General features: G+C 45.0%; 1 protein-coding gene across 2 annotated transcripts in view; it reads right to left on the reverse strand.

The window, feature by feature from the left end:
• Positions 1-22,608, reverse strand: part of LOC135388456 (cytochrome P450 3A8-like) — a 93,311-nt gene that overhangs the window by 53,295 nt on the left and 17,408 nt on the right. For both annotated transcript variants that reach the window (XM_064618030.1, XM_064618031.1), the window contains exons 4-7: positions 11,340-11,436; positions 6,978-7,103; positions 4,808-5,045; positions 112-242 (exon numbers count right to left, since the gene is read on the reverse strand). In XM_064618030.1, the coding sequence (XP_064474100.1) occupies positions 112-242; positions 4,808-5,045; positions 6,978-7,103; positions 11,340-11,436 (592 nt within the window). The remainder of the gene's footprint in view (positions 1-111; positions 243-4,807; positions 5,046-6,977; positions 7,104-11,339; positions 11,437-22,608) is intronic.

The raw sequence follows: 22,608 nt of genomic DNA on the forward strand, positions 1-22,608 counted from the left end.
TGAACGTCACAGTCTTCAGAAGGGTATTACGAGTTGCTGTTGTAACTCGAGAGAGAAAATGTGTGCTACTTGATGCAGTGCATATACGTATTATGTAGCAAATGTACTCACAGAGGGGTTTTTCTTCCGTAGCTCGACGACCTTTGCAGTTTGCTTGTTCATGTCGACGTAGGTGAACGATCCCAACTGTGAATGGAGCCACAGAATGGGGGAGATAAAAGTACCCAATGTCCTAGTGCAGTCTGGGGCAGAGATAATTCGATAAAATATCAGAGACAAGACAACGCTTTGTGAACAAAAAATTGGCCTCTCAATTTCATAAAATAGAATAATTTGCAGGCAGCAGGCTTTGACCTCAACCTCTGGAATGAAACTACAAGACGTATTATATTCCACAATTCTTTCGGAAGATCAACACATGAGATCCTTACAAGGGTGTTTACGGGGATTGTATTGAGTATGCCCTATCGCATGCATCTCTTCCATGCGCCCTCAGGGGAAACGTTAACAGTGTGACATATACTTTTCCCCGAAAAGCGGCAGATAGTCTGGCCCACTATGACATCGAGAGAAAATCCCTGCCATCTTTAGAATGAGCGTCAGTTGTGCGCTTCGTTCCCTTTCTCACGATGTTGGTAAAACCGATATTTCTTTTCTTTTCTTTTGACTTGTTGCAGAATTGAGTAATTTTTCTGATCGAATATCGGCAGTTCTGGTGGGAACAATGTGCGTGCAGGTGTCCATACCGAATCTGCAGCGTCCCCATTTTGCGGGTTTTGAAAAGGGTTTGCGGACACCAGGTATTTGAAGGTCGTAAAACATCATACACCGACACTAAGTTAACTTGGACACGCTCGTAGGCCTCAGACATTTATAAGTTTATTATAACATACAACATACTTGCTGATTCTTGTTTTCAGATTCGGTGTGAAAAAGTTATATTATTTTATATTATAAATATATTTTTAATGTATAGACACTCAGTCAAAACCGGCGAGTAATAAAGCAGAAGTTGTCTATGCCCACACGAAATGTAACGTTCCATCTCGACAACTGATACAGTAACAAGAGCTATAATCTGAACTTGTTATAATGTGGAGTTTTAGTACATCGGGAGAGTTCGGCCAAAACACCGAAACGGAAGGAAGTTATCAAATCGAAGCAGAGCAACAAGACGTTACCTGCTCCAAAGAAGCAGGGCGACTTGCTTATGTTTTCGGAATTGTAATCGTGAACACCTTCCGATGTACTGAAACTTGCTAGTAAATGTAAAACAGATACGTGCTAAGCGACTGAGGTGACAGTGGTGATAGAACTTAACCGTCGTGAGGCAGTTGACCTTCTCGTGTCATTCCAACAATACATGTTTTGTTACCCTGGACGTTCCATGTCCACTTTGAAATGCTATAATAACATGACAGTATCTTCACACGAGGTGACTTATGCCAGGTGCTTACAAAACTGTGTAGTCTTCTACGTGCTTACGCTTCCATGCGATAATAATAATAAATAATGGTACCGTGATATTACACGTAATGTTTGCCTGCGCACTCTGGCGACATGTTGCACATGCCGCAGGGTATGCGGGAAGGACCGTGCGATCGCGTTGCGCATAGAACTCCAAATGGCAACCAATCATCAGGAGCCACCACACAAGCACAGGAAATGACATGGCACAATTTGTTTTGTTTTTCATTCTCACCTGCGTGCACCATTCAGCCCCAGTGACATAGCGTGGCCCAGTACATTGCGAACTATATTCTAGCCCAAAGCTCCAGCTAAGGCGCTTCCTCAGCAAACAGGACTATTTGTCACAATGCTGGATCCAAAAAAATCGTCATATTCAGGGCTGGGCGTGCATTACAATAGTTTGTATTATAATAGTATTTGTATTCCAGCAATATACTTCTGGGATTTTGACGTGTTCGTTCACCCCGTATGCGCCATCAGCACGGTAAAAATCTGGTCAGGCGGGTCAGCACACCACCCGTGTGAAGTCATTCGCTCTTTAAATACCTACTCCTCTAGCGATTACTCCGTGTACCCGCTATGGTCATAAAATTCCCAGGAAAGAAAGGAACAATCACAAGATAAGAAAATTCAAGTTCAAGTGATTATTTCAGCGATTATCGGAGGAAAGTTATTTTCGCCGAGCGCGTGTAGAAGTTACTGGCGTAGGTTTATCCGTGCTTTTTGATAAATAGCGAAAAAACGGAGACCCTACATAGAAAGGAGCCTGCGCCACCAAAAAGCTCCTTCCATACGCCACTGATTCTCCCGTCACACGAGTCAGCTTACATGCGAAGCACAGAAAGCAAGAGACGATACCACACTCCCTCCCAGTGTGCAACTTCTGAAGTCACAATTGAGCAGTACTTGTCCCATCCTCCAAGTAGCAATGCGAGTCGCCATGTGAGATCAGAAAAACCTCACTGCTACGCAAGGATTCTGCGCCATAGCTAGCAGAGTTTATAAAAATAATAGGAAGGTTTGCAATGATATCTAATTCATCTAGTATATATTTAACATCTAGTGTGTATTTAAGTTCGGAACACATGATGGGTATTTCATCACAGTTTAATTCAATTTGAGATTGAAATTTGATATTTCAAATGTGTTGCCGTCCACCTCCTCCACGATATCAAGTATGCAAGTTAGCATGGATTATAGTGCGAGCTCCTACAGCTTTGACCGAGTGTTGGCCAGGCTATGTGTGTTGTTGTGCTGTGCGCGTTAGTCCTCGCGTATTGTCCGCATTTTCCACTTGGCGTACATTTGGACTGCTGCATCGAAGATACATGTTATAGTACACATGTATCTGGATTGACACACTGCGCATCTGAAAACTTGAACAGAATAGAATCCACGTTGAAAACGCCGAACTCGTCGTTGTTCCTCATTCTTCAGGAACACATAGAAGTTACTTTCTGATTCAGTGCAATATTTATCGCACTAAGGAATGTTCTGTCGCTACGATTGGCTTTTCGACATCTGCCTATGTGTCTGAGGACGTCTTTGGATATTTGATGCTTTAAGGCAACTTGATGTTTTGTTGTGCCCGTGTCCGTCCTTCCGTGTTCCAGCCTCAGAACGGTTTTCCATCATGGGGAACACAGCAACAACGGACAATCATTCCGCAGTCGCCTCGAATGCTATGCGGATCTAACGAGCCATCCACACGCTTGTAACGCACCAGAGCGCCACCTATAGGTCGTTCTCTTCGCGAATACTTCTGCTAAATACGTCTAAAACATAGTCGAAATAGCACTGTTTTCCCGAATTATGAAATTGGCATTCTATAAGCTCTGTGAACGACATCGCTAGGGATCGGCGCGAATTGATCACATTTTGCAAATGCACAAGCATGCTGGCCACTTTGGTATGCTTGGTTTACCGAAACCGAATAAATATGCTCAGTCTGGGGGAAAGGCATTCCCACATCAAGAGCTTTAACAAAAAATGCGTAAGGGCAACAGCAAAGAGGATACGCCTGGTCACAAAGGATGAGCCGGTTGTCAAGTTCCTTGAGAATACTTCCGTAAATCCGAATCTCGCATGATCTCGTTTTACGACTAAAATCATTCTTAAAGAATCTTATTAGATGTAACTTGCGTCGTTTCTGTCTCGCATGCTTTTCATCAGTCATGGACAATATTGAAACTTAGAATCCGAAACTTGAAGCCCTCCCCAGTAAGCATTTCATAGTGAGGGCGCCGGACACAGAGTATGGGAACTGAGTATTTCATGAACTTAAGCGAACACGTCCTCTCTGAAAACATAATAAGGCGCCGTGTTGAGCTACATTGCACAAAAGTTAGTTGGAGTCTGATGCCGTTGCAGCTATCTTTGGAGGGAAGTTCACGAAACCATGAGCTACCTTGTGAACTATTACTGTATACCCTTGCATGTGTGCTGACCTAACTATGTCACCAGACGTGCGCTGTTAATATGCGCCTTCCTTTCTCCCCCTTTTTATTTACTATTCGCTGACCATGTGACTTCTAACATGCCAATGTACAGGCCCTTGGAGGTTCAAGACCCTTTGTTGTATCCATTGGATGTGCGGATAGTAAATGTCTTTAGTTGTGAGTAGCTGCTGTGTGGTCCTTCTCTTCGTCCCTGCGTTATTCCGGCGGCTTCTTCCGATCATGAACTGTTACCAACAACCCTTCGGCGAGCCCTTTCACCACCCACCACCAACAACCCTGCTTGCATACAACACATCTTCCAGCCGGTAAAGTAGTGCACAGAGAGTAACGTATATCCACGTATCCATGTATCCACGAAAACCATTGTTCATTATCTGTGGAGAAAGCCCAATCATTCATAATAATCCACAATGAGGTCGGAATTAAGCTGTCTTCTGGAACTACCTGCTCAAAGCCGTCTTACTGGGTCCGTGAAGTAGGTGCTCCGTAGCACTGGAGTGCGTGCTCCATGTGCTTTAGGGTGCGGAGCATATCACAGAGTTTGCCTTTCGAAGTGTGCAAAAGTCTCGCACTCGGAATCTTTTCCGGAGCGCGATGCACGGACCATGAAACGTGACGTTCGCTGGGACGCTTGGTTAGTTGTAGACCGTCACGCGATGCTATGCGCGATGCAGACTGGCGCATGGGGTCTTGTCCAAATTCGCTTCACCGTTAAGTTGCTACACCAGAGCGTGGCGCTCTTTGTGCTCGAGCAAATGTGTTGCTGCATGTACTTCACGCACCCACTTTTGCCCATCGCCCTCATCTATCGCTGTCTCCGTGATGTCTCCATTACAGGAAGTGAAGAAACGATACTTGCAAAGGATACTCGAACTTACATGTAAGGATGTGAAAAAAACCACGCATAATCCCAGGCAAGGTCTCGATGGCTTGCGTCAAGAAAGGGTGGTCGAGGTCTCTCTGAAAGGTGTTCTCGATGCCAAATGCTGCACGTCCCACGTAGTCCATGGAGAGGCCCCTGAAGGCTTTCAGCATAGGGAACTCCTTTCCAGTGTCAGCTTTCTCACTTAGAATGTCGATAAACATATCAGCAGCGTGACTTATGTGTGGAATCATCTGCAAAAGAAAAAAAAAAATAAGAAGAAGAAAGAAATTGTATGTTTGTGGTAACTGCGAAGTATTTATCTTTGTTCCGTGCACCCACTGATTTCATTAATAGGGAATATTTAATTGCAATATTAATAGCAAAACAAACATAATGGATATCAGTTCGTCAGCAGGGGACAGAGTGCTCTTGGCGGCTATGCTATAGCGATAGTACCCTGATCCGCAATGTGCTTAGTTCGGCAATACGGTTAGGAAACAGCCCGGTGCAAGCCACCCACGCAATATCCTTGCACTGTACCCGATGTGATAAGCATTGATTCCTTGAGTTTCCAGTGTTCTTGCACAATGTTCAGGAAAAAAAAAAAACACGTCGAGACGATTGTTGCGGTACCACTACAGTGTAAACTCGATAAGACCCCCTAGTGCAAGGGGACAACAACAAAAAAAAAGGGGGGGACAAGAGCGAGACGACACAAAGCACTGACGATTTTAGAATGTACCACCAACCCGCCTGGCTCGTAACCTCGTCTCGTTCCTGTCGGTGTTGTGTTTTTCCCCTTGCACTGGGAGTTTTATTGATTTTTAGGATGTACCACCAACGCGCCCGGATCTTCACCTGATACCATTACAATGAATACACGTTGTCGGCATCACAGTTGAAATAAAAAACCCACAAAAAGAACAAAAAAAAAACAGACCAGCTGGCGTTTCTTTGGAAGTTGATGACCGCTATGTTAACTAGCACCGATATTCTATTCCAACGACCAATGCCGATCGTTAAGCGTTCGTGACTAAACGGAGACCGTTGTCTCGTATGGACTAACTGTCATATATAAGTGGGAACACAACAACTACATAGTAATTACTACCAGACTGGACTGTGTCATTTATTCCTTCATCACCCACGTGTCACAGATAAGCAAAACTGTGGCTCAATGAGGCAGGCAAAACGTCTTTATTCGGCCAGTGCCGATGAACCAGCTGACTCGGAGAAACAGTCGCTGGCACGCATAAAAAAATAAAAAATAAAAAAACAACAAGAAATAACTTTATGCGTGCGTGCGTGAAGTACTGTTTAATTTCCGTTACAAATTTCGAAAGCAGCACATCCGGCTCTGATGCGACTTATGTATTTCATGGTATCGCTAGAACTGTGGCTGTTCCTCGGGCCGTGTTTACTGGCGTTCATGTCCAGCTTTCGTCATAACGGACTCCACATGAGGTTAAAAGTGCACCTCGCGTTGAACTTGTTGACTCGTTGAACTCCAGTTGAACACTCTGCAACACAAGTAACAGTAGCGAAGATCCCTTGACTTGCCTAACGCCATATGCCAGCGAAATGTTTTTTGATTAGATATGCTACTAGCACGGCTTTAGGCCTGTACGGCTTAGCAGGAAAGAAACAAAACACAGAGGAAGATGGCTTGTCCTCCTTTCAAATTGCAACACTGCGTACACAGTGTTTCTGTGTGCAAGAAAATTATTTTCGGAATATAGTATAATGGCAATCATGATGGCGACGTTACTATAATAATTCGTGGCTTTTCGGCGCGAAACAACTGTGATCAACGGTGATTTTTATTACAGGTATGATTATATGACATACGCGTTGCATGCAATGGGACTACCACGACGTGGCTCGTTGTGCAGTGCAGCTTAATGAAGCGTTCTAGAAGTAACGTCCTGACTGACATCCATAATATGAAAAGCACCAGCATGTGCGTTAGTGCTCTCCGCTTAGAATACCCAGGTACTATGGTAGGAAGAACAACCCTCTGCAGCTCAGAAAAAATACCGGGATTCGACTGAGGGTGTCGTGAAACGTCTAGAGCTTCCAACGCATCCTCAACCAACTACGAACACTAAACGATACATACGTGTCTGTGGATACAAAAAGATTGAAATGTGTAATGTGACACTAAGGAATGAATAAAAAAGCACCTGCTTCAGTTTGTTTGATGTAAATCCTTGAGTGATGCAAGTCCGTAACGTCTTCCACCGAGACCCTTTTGCTTGGATTATGCTGTTCCCAAGGAACGGGTGCTCCTCGTCCGTTGGCGTGGTGTACTGCAAATCCATTGTCAATTCTGTGCTTTTGAAAGGTGCACAATGGCGACGCTTAGCAAGCAAGTCGGAAATTGATGATATGAGAGGAACACTGCAAAAGTCTTTGCTCAGCACTGCTGAGGGTTGACCACACAAGCTCGGAAATGTGCTCTTGGAAGCAAGGAATGGGAGGACAAAGTCTGTTCTTGGGCCCAGCCCGTAAAAGGGGTCTTATTATTGGGGTTCTGTGTTTTCGAAGTTAATTTTTTGACGTATCGGAGAGTCTCTTTCGGAACTTACTACTTCCCGAGAATTCGGCGTTTTTCTTCGCTTATTTTTGCATTCGAGTTATACCTTGAATTCGGCAAACAGCTGCGGTTGGGAAACAACGTAGCTACACAAATGAATAAATGAATGAGAACTGGTTTTGTAAAAAACAAAAAAAAGAAAAACGTAGAAATGAAAAACGCTGACTGTTATCCTGCAGAACATGCAGTTAACGACATCTATAACATGATCGATCGCCGAAGCATATCGAGATCCATACATTCCTTGCCATGTTCGCAATGTAGCTTTCGCTTGCGGACTACCTCACCGTCCGCGTCCCAGTAGCTGAATTTCATCTGCGTTAGCTAGTACACTGTGAAAAGGGGCGGGAAGCATGATTCACAGAAAAAGGAAAGACCCTATGCACTGGGCATTTTCCAGGTAAACTTGAGAAATCGCGAAAATGACCTGAAATGTGCTGGTGTCCAGTGAAGTCGCCAAATAAGGTACTCCTTTGGGGCACCCCATGCGGCGACTCCAATGCCGAGGTGCCTCAAGGCAAGGATGGCGAACACATGCATTACACGGATGCTCCGCGGATAGTCAAGTGGAAGACTATTGAATAGATAGAGTGGACTCGGGTCAAGAGATCCTCCCTTCCCGGGAGTGAGGGCTGGTAAGCAGCGATGCGAGGCGATCTCGACACAAACGACAACAAACCCCGTCAACGGGTCATCAGGGCATGGCTTTTTTTTCCTGAGCTCTCAATTACTGCAACCCTCAAACGTGGATCCTTTTCGGGGTATTCTTTACTACCTTATATCTTACCGGCGTATGTTTTCCGGAATTTTTAGCAGTTTGAATTCTTCTAGAAGATAATATCCCAATGGACCTCAACCTTATTGCCTCCATGGACTCCTTTCGCTCCTAACTCCAAAGCAATACACGCATAAAAATTGGAGCGACGGATACGCAAAGTGAAAATTTGAGGTATTTTGTTACTTCTTCCGAATTTCTTGAAATTATTGTTTGTGGCAAGCGACCTTACCACTACATAGCCCTTTTAGTACCATGCGCTACCCAGAGATCCATACCGTCGAGGCGTTCCTGGCAAGGCACATGTCCTGTGCAGGATGCACAACGCAGAGTGCGCGCAAGTGCAGATTTGAGGCGCATTTTACATTGTTGCAACCTCCCCATGACATTCCCCAGTACCTCCCTTCCGAAGGTGGTAATTCCATACCGGTTAGGAGCGCCTTCTATGTCAACTGGGTACATGTGCCGTTAGTATATTTGTAAACGTAGAGTGAATTACACTAAACACGTTACAGTTGATTAGTTTTAGAGTGACTGCTTTCACAGCACTAGTGACAGCTGCCTGTTGGTTAGATGGGGGGCGTGCACTGCGATTCCTACCCATACTCACAGCACAGCGGGGTGACACAGATGATTTGACAATGAGAAACTATAGCAAAAGCGATACGTAAAGGCCGCAACAAGACGTCATTTATACTGAGCGGCTCTATGGAGCAAACGCTTTCCGCGAAAACGAAGAATGTCGCAAATACCGTACTCAGTGTTCTTCGTGCGCGAAAGACTACTGAAAGCAGCAAATGTTTAAGCATGCTGAACTAATTTAGACAAAATTTTCCGTCTTTCGACACTCATTGACATGATGCCGCAAAGACATTTCATATTCATTGTTTTCTTTTTCGTGTTTTTTTTGTTTGTTTTTTATATAAAAACGTCACTTAAAGGGAGACTTCGCAAGGATTCGAAAAATATTATGTGAGCATCATAGCGAACACGAACCACCCACTCAATACCTACTGCAACATTCGCATTCTTTTTTCCCGAGTAATTAATTCATAAATGATGACAATAGCAAACCGAAACCGAAATGCGAAGAGCAGAAAACACAGCTCCATACTCGGGGGTTCGTCCGGAGGAGGATTCCGTGACGCCACCCAGCATTGTCGTCTGCTACCAAGCCTGCATTCTTTCTCCCTTGCAAGATGCCGGATGATGTGAGCAGTGTGTTCCTTTATGCGCCCTGTCGCTTCACAGAGGCAAAAGGGCTCGCTTCGTAATAATTCGTTTGAGTAAAATCTGCGCAGTTTTGGACCGAGATATTTCGTGCAGATGTTCCAGTCATCGCAAAGATTACGTGTATACCACGACCTTAGTGGTGATTTTGTTGCGGAGTCCCACTCTAATGCGATGCCCGTGCCGCTACAGCATTCCCCTTTCGCCGTATGCACCACATCATTGAAACTCAGGGCTTTTTCAGTATAGATGGTCGTCGGCACGAGTTCACCTCATTCAACGCAGTTTTCTCTGTGAGAAATACGTGTCCACGAGACAGTGCCCGCGATATTTTACTAGCGATGCGCCAATAAGTGGACTTGGGGTGTTGTCATATCAGTGACAGGCGTTGCTCCTTCTTAATTAGACCCAAGTGAAGGTTTGCCGAAGGTTTGCCGAAGGTAGGTTTCAGGTACTTCATCACCAGAAGCCAGACTCTAAGTTTCGGCCAGTTCGACAATTCAGTTCTGACTTAATGCTCATGTATGTTATATGAATTTATTAGTCTACGGGTGAACTGTTTGTGATCTTGTGCATGCATGATGGAGGACCCTTTATCAGGGAGTTGTTCCCACCTGGGTCCTCGGCCTCTTTGATGTAACATCCATGTGTATTTTAATTCTATGTCACAATAAAATGCACAATTCACACACAAAAAAAAATCACCGATACCGGCAAATCTATGCAAAAGTAGCACAACACTTGCGCCGCTACAAGTTTGTGAAAGTAGCGATGAGCAACGAAGAGTAAGTAATGATACCGCTACCCCTACGAAATATATGTAATGCAAATACATTTTCCCATTCGCTCTTTTCGCTACTTTACCCTACAGTTGACGCATGTCATTGGCCAACTCTAACGGTGCGGCGCCGTTTGCGCATGCCACTATGTACAAGACTGCGTTCCGCAGGGGAGCTATTCTCGTGAAAGTAATGGACCCCGATTACTCTGTGTCTCGCCTATCATTGGTGGTTACGCAAAGAAGGCGTGAAGAACAGAGGTGCGTGGCACGCGTCCTCAACCAATAGTCGATCCCTTGATCCTGCAATCTTCGCGCTTTATCTGAGTGCACATATCACAGCGAGGCCGCCCTTCCGCGTGTTCTTGCGGGAAGCGGAACGTTGTAGGTTGTATGGTGACAGAGAAATTTGCGCCGACGTGCGATATGTGCGCGTAGAGTGCATAGCCTGCAGTGTGGCGCCACTTGACGCCTAACGTGGCGAAATGCGCAACGTTTCGCAATCTATGCACATGAAGGTTATTCCACAGTGAACGGAATATCACCACATCACATTAATTATAATACACGTTGACACCTGGACGCCACGCTTTTCCCTCCTTACCCCCTTGTCGTTTATTTCAGTATAGCACATAGCGCCCCCATGTCTAGGGCTAGGAATACCGGCTTGGGATAAATAAGGGCGGAGTCTATGGGCGGAGTGTGTTCAGGTAACTCTGCCCAACAGTTCGTCACGTAAAGTAATCGAGCTCGATTATTTTTCACGAGAATAGCTCCCCAAATAGTACCTCATTATTACCTTAATATTGTTAACCTTCTTTTCTGTTACTAGACCGCTTAATTATTTTGTATTAGTTTTGCCATGCCACATTCAAATACATTTCACTCTATCATCACTAATTTGCATACCTTCGTTTAGTTTAATCCCAACTCAACCTAAGAATACTTAACAGAGGTACATTCCTGGTGCCGTGTAATGCAGTTTTAGTTGCAGTACGCGCTACACTATTGCACGGGCGCTAATTAACCATCCATTCTCACCATAGTTGGGCAGGGCAGGGCCGATAATTCGTACTTTATTTAGTGCCAACACTGTTATGCAATACTCTTACCTGGAGTACACTTTCCTACCGCCTTAGCGGCGTCTACATTCATGAAGTACTCACGCCACGATCAGTGAAAATGTTGAAGTCCTTGATGAAGATGCTTTGCAGTATGTCGAGATCTTTCACAACAAGGAAGGGAACGTCACCAAGGTAGATCCTATAGGTGACATAAACCAGCAGTGCATTAGCAAAGTAAAGAAGGCATTGTTCTGGAGCCGTAGCTGACCAGAATAAAAAGTAAAACTAGAAGAATCACTCTATCAACTACATTTCATTTACCAAAGTTATCTTACAGAGCTTTGTGCAGCTACAGAGTTACCTGTTTAATGTTCCAACGTGTTTAGTGTCTAATGTTGATTCAGTATTCTTTGTGACGTTGTAACCCATACGCTGCAGACTAGCTCTACATTTTTACATGATACAGAGCGTGCTGCATGAACAACGGGAAGCAGAAATAAACCTGCTGAGTTCATAGCATTTCATTTCATTTATATGACACGCAATTGTCCGGGGCGTTATATACAGTGTGGGTTACAAAATGCAGAAGTGCACACATATAGAAAGACATATGTTCGATTTAATTGGTGTGTGAAGTATGTACTAAACTTATTGATGAATTCTTCTCTGTCACAAATAACACTGATTGGGAACTGAAATTGGTGGGTCTGACATGGGAGACCGTTCCACAAGATGATCATCGACTGTTGGGGGTGAGTTGAGGAATCGGTTGGTAGGACAGATGAGTTGAAAACTAAATACGTTGCTTTGGTACTGGAGAGGCACATTGGGGATGTGTGTCAACAACAAATTATGAAAGATAAACGCATGAACATAGTAAAAATCGCGACGCATGAATGCAGAAGAGTGTTAGCATGGGAATGAGTGTGGGTCACAAATACTTAAATTAACCGTAGAAGTTGTTGATTGTTTCACTGATTTTTTATTTGATTTTGTTTATTTTTTCACACACCCAGGTGTAGAGAGATCCCTATGCAAAACGTAGATACCTCTTATTGGCAGGGTTCGCCGAATGGACCCAGTTTAAAAAAACCCACCCGGGTTTTTTTGGGTCCACCCGGGCTGAAAAACCCAATAAAGCCCACACGCGGGTGAAATACAGAAACGAAGGAAAAAAAAGAAAAGAAGGAAAAGGGACGACTGCTTCGGAGATTCCTTTACCGTAAATTCTACAGCGGCAAACAATTATTTCTTCCAGACACATGAAAAATAGGTGGAGAACGGCTGTTGCGTGTCATATGCAGCAGTTCGAAAAAAAAAATCCCAGCACCCGAAAAACCCACCCGAAAAACCCGAAAAAACCCACTGGGGCGGGCTTTTTTTAAAAAACCCGGGTTTTTCCGAACCCTGCTTATTGGGCTCTCGATTAATGTCCAGTCACCTTTGAACTTGCACTGTAACACTGGACAGACCATTTTTTCTTACCTTCATATTTTGGCGAATTAACATATGTCTATTTAATTTCTTTCCATCCTATGTGTGTAGTGGCATTCATGGCAGCACCGCTATTTTGGTTCTCTTGGTTATACTGTATTGCAGCCCACCAGTAGAGAATGGTGGCATTATACTCAGGTTGCTTTGATCGCGGTGACCCTAGTCCCTCAAGTGGAACAAGTCCCTGTATGCTGAATTGCCACTACGGTGTTCCTGAATTTTACATGAAACTTGTGCTACTGGTACAATATTGTTGCCTGCTCTAAAACTGCTCTTCTTGTATCACCAAGGGAATAACATGTTTAGGCACGAATTGTTTCAGCCTAATGTCTGTTACGTTTGTATGTAATTTGCTATCTGGGCAATGCATTTCAATGGAAGTATAAAAATGTATTAATGTTCTTCTGCATTGCACAACGTTTCACCAAGGCCACCTGCAAGAAGTGCACGCGCGTTGTTCTGATATAATTATGCCGTGAAAATCCAGTAGCTAAAGAAAAATCCTGTCTGGTCAGAAATACACGCACAGGCCTCATATGTGCCAAAAGCACTGGTGCTGTACATAATCTTTCTGTGTTGTATCAATAAGGGTGTGCTGAATTTCCTTCCCACGCAGGTGTGTGAAATGTATAATCGGAGACATATCGTAGAGTTGAAATAGGGTATACTGGTTGAAGCGAACAAAGCGTGTAGCGCATAACACTGGGTGCGTATAGAAGCTGTGGCGGTTAGCCCTCGTGGTGTATATATCCGGCTTTGAAGTAAGCGTTATAAATTTGCAAAAATAATAGCGCTTATTTATTCGCAACCGGGTTTGGAGTGTAGCTTTACTCTATACAGGTCCTAGTTTGTCAGATAAATATTGCTGCTGGTGTCAGATTATACTATCATATTTCAATTGAGGTCGGACAATTCAGCAGTCTGCAAGATATTCAACATCAAGTAAGGCAGAGTGGACGCCAAAACCTAAAGGTTGGTTTGATTCAACAGGTAAATTATTTTGTGTGCTCTTTCCAGGCTAGGTTGTGTGATAAGAGGACGTCTAGGAAACCTGCGGGAAGAGTCTGTTTCTATAGAAATTCTGATACTCAGTAATCATATGTCAAGGGTGGCTGTCGAGGTGTCAATGACATTACTTTGATGCATAATGTAAAAAACCCCGAGACTAGGGAACACGAAGGGACAGACACAACACGAAGACTTCGTGTTGTGTCTGTCCCTTCGTGTTTCCTAGTCTCGGGGTTTTTTACATTATGCATCATCTTCACCAGCTCGCTTGCTTCCTAGCCATTTTTTCATTACTTTGATTTTGTCAATGTTGACTACCACTTGCCGATCGGAACTCTGAGTGAGTAGGTTATATAAATCCGTTTGCAGAGAGATACGGTCCATTAAATCGTGGATCTCACGATATATCGCGCAATCGTCCAGATATGACCAGACAGACGAGGAAATACGTTTATGCAAGTCACTGATGCAAATTCAAGAGACAACTGGAACTAACACTGGCCGCCGCTGTGACACGGCATATTTTCTAGGAATTAGTGGAGAGGGTACATGATCAATAAAGACAGACCGAGACCCGTTGTTGAGAAAGGCGTCGGATCTACTCTGCAATGGATGACTGGAAGTTAAGAGAAGCAATTTTAGGCATGAGGGACCTTTCAGACACCTTCTTGATATCTGTTAGCACTGAGTCCGCTTGACCAATTGCGTCGACAGAACTGTGGAGATCTGTACCAAGTTCGAAAAGATGAAGTTTACAAGATAGGTTTTTCCTATAGTCGTGTTGTTGTTCAAAGGTAACATTGTTGTTTTCAAGGTATGTCAATGTGCAAGGTAAATACACGCTCAAGTATCTTGCAAAGGACAGAGGTCAACGGTATTAGCCGGTAATGTTGGGGATTGCCTGAGTTCGCCACCTTCATAAACATGAATTACTTTTGCATGGTGCCAGTCATGACGTGGGACTCCTCGATTACCGAGCCTTGATGTACAAGGAGCTTCACCTGACGTGCTATTAATTCCTGTTAAAAAAAAACGCCCGTGAAATGAAATTGTCCGAAAAAGATGCCGTCAACGGCATTTATCCTCTGAAAACTTGTGCCACGACTTGCATTGGTTCCAATTATGTTTTTTGTCGTGGCTACTTTAATTTTCAGCACTGAACTCGAAATTTTGCATAGTGAAGGCAACGATTTTCTAAAGACAGAAATAGACAGCCCCATGTAGGAAACACCCCAATCTATTGAAGAACACGTTGTCTGTCCCACTGGCAACAGCTGAAAGCAAAAAAAAAAAAGGATATCCGAAAACCGTCGTTCTGAATCGCGCAAAGTGCCAGCAGCCGTCACTTCCGAGTCATGAAGCACCGTGACAGGGGTCCTTGCACCGGCCCTTCAACATACCCAAGAAGCACGCCAATATTTGTATAATATTACACCCATATGGTGAGTGCAACCAGGCTCCATATTGGAACAATATGGGCTGCCCATATTAGCAAACCCATTTTGCCCATATTGCGCCAATATTTCCATGATAACGCCAACGGGGAGTCCGAGTAATAATAAATCATTGTCCGGTCTAACATCCACCACTGATATTACTTCTTTCTTCTTTTTGCTTTTTCATCTCTGCAGATCTTATTGATCCGCGTTGCATAGCGTTACAAAAACAACACTTCTAGCCCTACGAACGAAGAACACGTGCTACGGCCGTCTTTCTGAAGGGCCCAGACAGTCCCACAGAACTACCAATGCCAAGCCTCCCACAGAGCCTTCATTGGGATCGCAATGGTATATGCAGGGTCCAACAGCTCCCAATAGATCCCATAGTTTGAGATAATTCACACAACACTGAAACTTAACCGTGGTGGATATTATGCAAAACCAGTCGGTCAATCAGGTGCCTCAATTTTTGGCTGGCTTTTTGGGCGGTCCTGGAAACCATCGACTTCTACTGGATTTCAGGCCTGTCGCCGTTGATCGGTATTCAAAATAACTAAAGCGATTTTTGACTAAAAGAAACATTTATTTGACACGAAGCACTGCTTCGAATATCTGGTACATGGGTGCATTGTGCGTACAAAGCCCATTATCTTGCTGACACACTGGGACAAAGTTCGAACTTGAAGCAGAACGAACACACTGTTCAACTCCCAATACCGAGCCAGTCTCATGAAAGCGTACCACTTCATGATTAGTAGAGCACGAATTTCTAGGAAAATACCTAGATCCTGCAGTCGTGATTGTGCCTTTTCAATACAGGAGCATGAATTGGATGCTGCGGAAACTATCTGCATTGATTTTATTGTGCCTATAAACGCCTATTTCAGTGTTAGTGCCTTTCTTGACGTGAACGCCTTAATCGTATTTTTTTTCTTGAAAACTGCCTAAAACTGTATATAAGCGATGTTCCAAGCGTCATAAATAGTTTATAGTCGTCCCGCATGAGGCCACTCACTCTCAAGGCTGCGAAATATTATACGTGCATGTACTTGCATCTCAAAGAGCACCACATCTGACACACATTTCTGCGCGAACGGGCCAAATTTGAAGACGCCCGGTGCGCGTGCAGCAGCGTCGGCTTGCCTGACAAGGAGACTCAACTCGGCAGCTCCGTACATCTGTTGAAGGTTGCGCTGGTTGCGTGCCACTGACATGGCGAAAACGAAGTTGAGACGGAGCCTACTTAATTCATGGCTCAAGTTTCAAGTTTGGTTGTTTTATTACCGATGGAGAAGTGGTCTACTGCCAGCCGTGCGCGAAGAAGGTAGGCGCATGAAATGTCCTCTCCTGGAGGCCAGATGAATGAAACCTATAGGTGCAAAGTTGCGCAGTAGTTTTATGCGGTTCTAGGTAATTTCTGAGAATTTTCAAATGCACATACCGAGAAAAAGTATCACCTAGACCAGCACGCCGCGACGGCGGTCCACAAGTTCAATTCCGCGAGGGAGATTCCATCGACGTCCCGTCAGAGCTTCGTTAAGGACTGCGCCCAGGACACAACGAAAAATACACTACACGCTGATTGATGCAAGCACTCGTGGGCGCAAATCTTCTATGGGCCAAACTCGAAAACCAAGTTTTTCAAGCCTTTTTCGAGAAGTATTGCCACACAAGGATTCCATGTGAGTTGACGCTACGCAAGGACTACATAGGACCTACGTACGAACAAGTATTGACTAACATTCGGGATCGGCTGCATATGGGCACAGCATATGGGCTCCTGTGGATGATGCGATGCTAACGGTCGATACATCGCTAATATGGTTATTGGCAAGCTCGACCCAAATGGACCCAGCAGGACGTCCCTGATTGCTAGCAAGCCAGTCGAAAAGACAAACAGTGACTCAGTAGCGTACTCTTCCAGTGCGTCTCTAAAGGTGCTCTATCTGTCTGGTGTTGACGACAGAAGGGTACTGCTTCTCTACACAGATGCGGCTGCGTGCATGCACCGCGCTGCTACGTTGTTGAAATCATTCTATCCAAAGATGACGCAAGTGACATGTCTCCCGCACGCCTTACATCGAGTTCTGGACGAAGTGAGAAACAGTTTCCTAGTAATTAACGAGTTGATCTGCTGTGTTGAGAAGGTACTCCTGAAGGCTCTTGCAAGGATCAAGATGTTCACAGAGAAACTACCCGAAGTTCCCCTTCCTCCGGAACCCGCTTTGACACCATGGGGTACGTGACTACATGCAGTGGATTATTTCAACAGCCACTTGGACGGACTATGCAGTGCACTGCACGAATTCTCAGATGAGGACGCCCAAAGCGTGCGACGTGTCCGCGAAGTTTTGCGATCGATAACGCTTCGTGGGGAGCTGGCATACCTCTCAGCGAACTACGTTTTTCCGGCTGGCACCATCACACGCCTGGAAGCTTCTGGGCGAGCACTCTATGAAGCTATTGCCATTCTTTTCAACGTCTGAGAACGAATCAGAAGTGTGCCGACGAACCGAATAGCCGATAAAGTGTCAAAGAAACTCGACAACGTCCTAGAGAAAAACTCGGGCTTGAAGACTTTGGGGGCAGTGACTGCAGTACCAGATGGCTCCGGGTTCGCAACACATGATGCCATTCTTCCGTCTGACATTCCCAAGTACAAGTTTGTGCCACTTACTTCCGCCGACGTTGAACGCAGTTTTTCAGCGTACAAGCTCCTACTTAGCGATAAATGACGAAGTTTCACGCCTCCGAATTTAGAAATGGTGCTAGTGTGCTATATGTGCCACAGCCTTGCATGAGGCGCGATTCATTGCTTCTCGATATAGCTTTGCTGAGCAGTGGACTACGGAGATTGCGGTAGCCAACTTCGACCTGCATTTACAATTGTGGATAAAGTATACGTCATTCAGGTTATTTTCAATAAAGCTAAACTCCCCAGGCCCGAGTATCTTGGGGAACATCTTGCTGTATTTAGGTACCGGTTGACCGGTTGCACGTGGCTCTCAAGAGCATGTTTGTTTGTGTTTATTGAAGTGTCCTGCAAAGGGCGACCAAACCCAAACGTGTCACATTCCCAGGAAAAGAACCGAGTTCTCCTTTCATTTCTGTCCCCCTTTTTACGGATCTATCGCATTATGCTTTGTACTTTCCGTACATAATCAAACACATCCATTATAACCGCGTTCGCTTATAATGCCTATAACACCGTGTTCGGTGCCTAAATCTACACATCAGTTGAATAAATAAAACTAAATAGATATTTTTGGTGCCGATTATAGGCGCTAAAACGAACCTTTTTCGTGCCTAAAAATCCGGGCTCTAAAGATGAGCATCTTTTTTCGCTCCTTGCAGCGCATCATACGTTACTGCGAAGCGAAAACTCCTGGGGAGCTATTCTCGTCAAAAGTAATCGAACCCGATTACTTTACGTCAGGAACTGTTGGGCAGAGCTACCAGAACACGCTCCGCCCATAGACTCCGCCCTTATTTATCCCTAGCTGGTATCCCTAGCCGTCGTCCACCGGTGTCTCTAGCGCATGAACAGTAGGAAGGTCGCGCTTTCCTACGACATGGGGGCGCTATGTGTGTGAAATGAACCACAGGGGGGAAAGGAGGGAAAAGCGTGGCGCATAGGTGTAAACGTCTATTACAATTAATATGATATGGGGATATTCCGTTCACTGTGGAATGACCTTTATGTGCATGGATTGCCAAACAATGCGCATTTCGCCACGTTAAGCGTCAAGAGGCGCCACACTGTAGGCTATGCACTCTACGCGCACATATCGCACGTCGGCACAAATTTCTCTTTCACGATACAACCTACGACCTTCCGCTTCCGGCGAGAACACACGGAACGGCGGCCTCGCTGTGATATGGGCACTCCGATAAAGCGCGAAGATTGTAGGATCAAGGGTTCGACAATGAGTCTTGTGCAGTGACGTCATGTATGGTCACGTGACATTGGAAAACATATTGCCGCACCGGAGACACATTAGGAAGGCATGCACTGAGTTGTTGTGGTATGCGTGCAATTACGAGAGAAAATTGGAAAAACACACGGCTGTTGCCTTATTTGGCCCGCAGAAAGACGCCTGCGACGCATCCCCATGTCCTCCCATGTCACTTGGCTCCAAGGCGCGCAAAGGCTAAGCGTGACGTCATGAGCACAAGCCTCATTGGTTGAGGACGCGTTGCATTCACCTCTGTCCTTCACGCCTTCTTCGCGTAACGACCAATGATAGGCGACACACGAAGTAATCGAGGTCGATTACTTTGACGAGAATAGCTCCCCTGGTGTGGCACGTAATCCTGCCTTCGTTGTCAGTCCTCGAAATCTAACGGCGTCCGAAATTGTTCTTCACGATCCAACTCATGAAGCATTCTGGTTCCGCAGCTGATTGTACTGTTCGTGGGATGATGTGTCCAGAAGCACAACGCACGTAGAGACGTAGGGACTTGGAGGTGCCCGGTTTCGAATCCCGGTGCCGGTTGTGCTGGCGGGGGCTTTTCCTGGGTTTTCCTCAGACGCTTTCAGACATACGTCGGCACAGTTCCCTTAGAAGTCGACCCAGGACGTGCATTCCCCCAGGGCGTCCGTCGTGACGCTGCCCACCTCTGTGAGATCTACAACGGCGAGCCCTTTCACAACCACCACCACCACGTAGACTCACAATGACGCAAGAATAAATCCGCGAACATATTTCTGCAAACTGTTCTGTCGATTAACCTCACGGAACACAGGAGGACGCCGTGCCAGCCGGGCTATTTCGAAATGATGCTGAAACGGTCGAGACGCTGCACACATATGCGCGCTACAAAATGAGATTTCAAAACATTGTCAACCAATCGGAGCACACGCACGGTCTCGACCAATGGGCTTGCAACATGGTGTATGAGTGCAGTAGTACATACTGTACAACAGCGTCCGCGGGCACCCGAGGAGGACTGGTATATGAACCAAAAATTTCCAACCCGCTCCTAGAGTACAAAGGAGCAAAACACTTTTGTGACGGTCACGGACATACGCCTCAGCAACTCACACTGCCTGCAATAACTTGAAAGCACTTACGTTAGACATAAGACATCCCTTCCTATCAAACATTGCGCTTTTTTACTTGACCTTGCGCAATTCTGTTGTCATTAGAGGAATCTGCGACATTTTAGCCCGAATGAAACGTCCGATCCAAGTGTCGCGCATGCGCATTAGTTGTAGGACGCGTGATTTCGCTCGAACGACCACGCTCTCAGTCGGTTCGACCGATTGGCATTGGAATCGCGAAGCAAGATGGCAGCTGTTCCCAGCGAGTGGAAAGTTGAGTTGTTGTGTCGCAGTGCATGCTACAGTGGGATTGCCACGTATGTTGACTGTTTCGAACAATGTGTGTCATCTGCGGGAAGTTGTTGGATGTAACGACGTACTGAATTGGGCATTTCACACGCTTGATCGTCCAATGTTCCCGTGCTGCTTGGGCATTTGTACAACACCGGTAGGTACCACTTTCTACATTTCCAGTCATTATGGGGTGGAGCAATATGGGGCCCATATTGCAAGGATTTCCCCATATTGGCAACGGCTAGTGTGCCACTGAGTGGGGAGCAGAAAGGGTGAGGCATGCTCCCTCTCACAGCGCTTCATGACAGCGAGATGGCCGGTACATTGCGCGTCCCAGAACGACGAATTTCGAATATTTTCTTCGGCTGTTGCCACTGGAACAGGGGACACGTCTATGATTGGGTTGCTATATTTTCTACGTGAGATCTGTATTTCTGGCAAAAAGTAACAAAGAAGTTGACTTTACTTAGCAAAATTTTTAGGTCAGCTCTCGAAATTAAACTTCACGTGACAAAAGCTACTTAAAACCGACGCAAGTCGTGGCAGGAGTTCCCAGAAGATAAATACCGTTGACCGCGCTTTTTTTTTGACAAATATATTTTTTCTTTTTCTCACAGGAATTTACAACACATTAGGTTAAACGCCTGTTGGTAACTTAGCAGGACATTTGTTCGTCAATTGTCATATCTTTTACTCGATGTCATCCGTAAATGCGGGAAATATGAATTTGGAAGCTTGTCTGTGTGGGAATAACCTCGACTTTTATTGTAATTGGACTTATCTTGTAATATGCGCAAGGGGTCTCGTTGGATGGTTTGTAGGAGATGAAGCCGTTCATCAGTAAATACGTTAAAAAAACAAGTATGAAAGTACAATTTGATCGGTATGATATGGAGTACACACGTGGTTTAGGATCAGAATTGTATGCCACGTGTCTTTTCCATTTCTAATACTTCATGCCTTTCGAGGGTTAGTTTCGATAATGTTGAGTCATCCACCTTTGTGGCATGTTTGTGTTTTGGAGTTTTATGTTTCCATACTTTTACACAGTCGTAGTCTAACCTCCAGGCTTCAGTAGAGTTATTAAGCTTAGCGTTGTGAAAAACCCTTTTCATTTTGTTCAATAACGGCATTAGTTCACGAGTAAACTAAGGAGAGGATGAATGGTTGTGAATGTGAATGTATGGACCGAATCTTTTATGCGTGTCCAATTCTGTTCTACCGAACGCTGAACGTGGTGTATTGCAGTGACGCCGAGAAAGGACGCTAAACATTTTTCTATTACGTTGATATATGCATTTTTGTAGAATAATGTGACGCACGATGAAGTGCGTTTGTAAACCAGCCACTACTGTAAACTAAAATCAGAACTGGGGCTAACATTGGCCGTTGTGGCACATGAGATTTTCTAGGGACTGGTGGGGAAGGTACAGGGTCAATGACGACTAACCCCAAAATATCTAGTTCGAAGCATCGAATATCACTGTTGTCGGTGCGCTACCAATGCGTTTCTATCCTGGTTAAAGATATACATTTGATTTGCTGAGCAGATCCGGCAAGAACAAGAAGAAACTGTAGGTACCAACGTTTCTTGAGTATTATAATTGTCCACCTCTGGTAATTGCTGCGCCGTACCTAATGTACGCGATTACGCTTTGTTCTACTACTACTCTACTCTACTAACGGGGCCAGCAACCCGCAGCGAGTTGAACGCGGGCTCCATGCATCAGACTCATGTGACTGTCGTAATAAAGTTAATCGACTAAAATGCTCTAGCACTGCCAGTACTTAGATGCTTTTGTTGTGTTTTGTGTATTTCATGTTTGGGGAGAGTACGTTGGAATAATGTGCTACATCGAGAAATTCCATAATGTAAAAGCCTAAGTCTGGGCACACAGAGGGACGACACAGAACACACAGCTCAAACTAGTAATTGTTTACTATTCACAAGACAACCATGTACACATAGTCACACAATATGGGAAAAAGAGGGGACGGAAAGGTAGCAATAAGGTCACAGCTCAGGCTTTTACATTATGAAGTTCATCCACCAGCTAGCCTCCTCCATCTACGCCATCAGTTACACACAGAA

Source organism: Ornithodoros turicata, chromosome 3 (assembly GCF_037126465.1).
Source record: "Ornithodoros turicata isolate Travis chromosome 3, ASM3712646v1, whole genome shotgun sequence".
Classification (NCBI taxonomy): Eukaryota; Metazoa; Arthropoda; class Arachnida; order Ixodida; family Argasidae; genus Ornithodoros; species Ornithodoros turicata.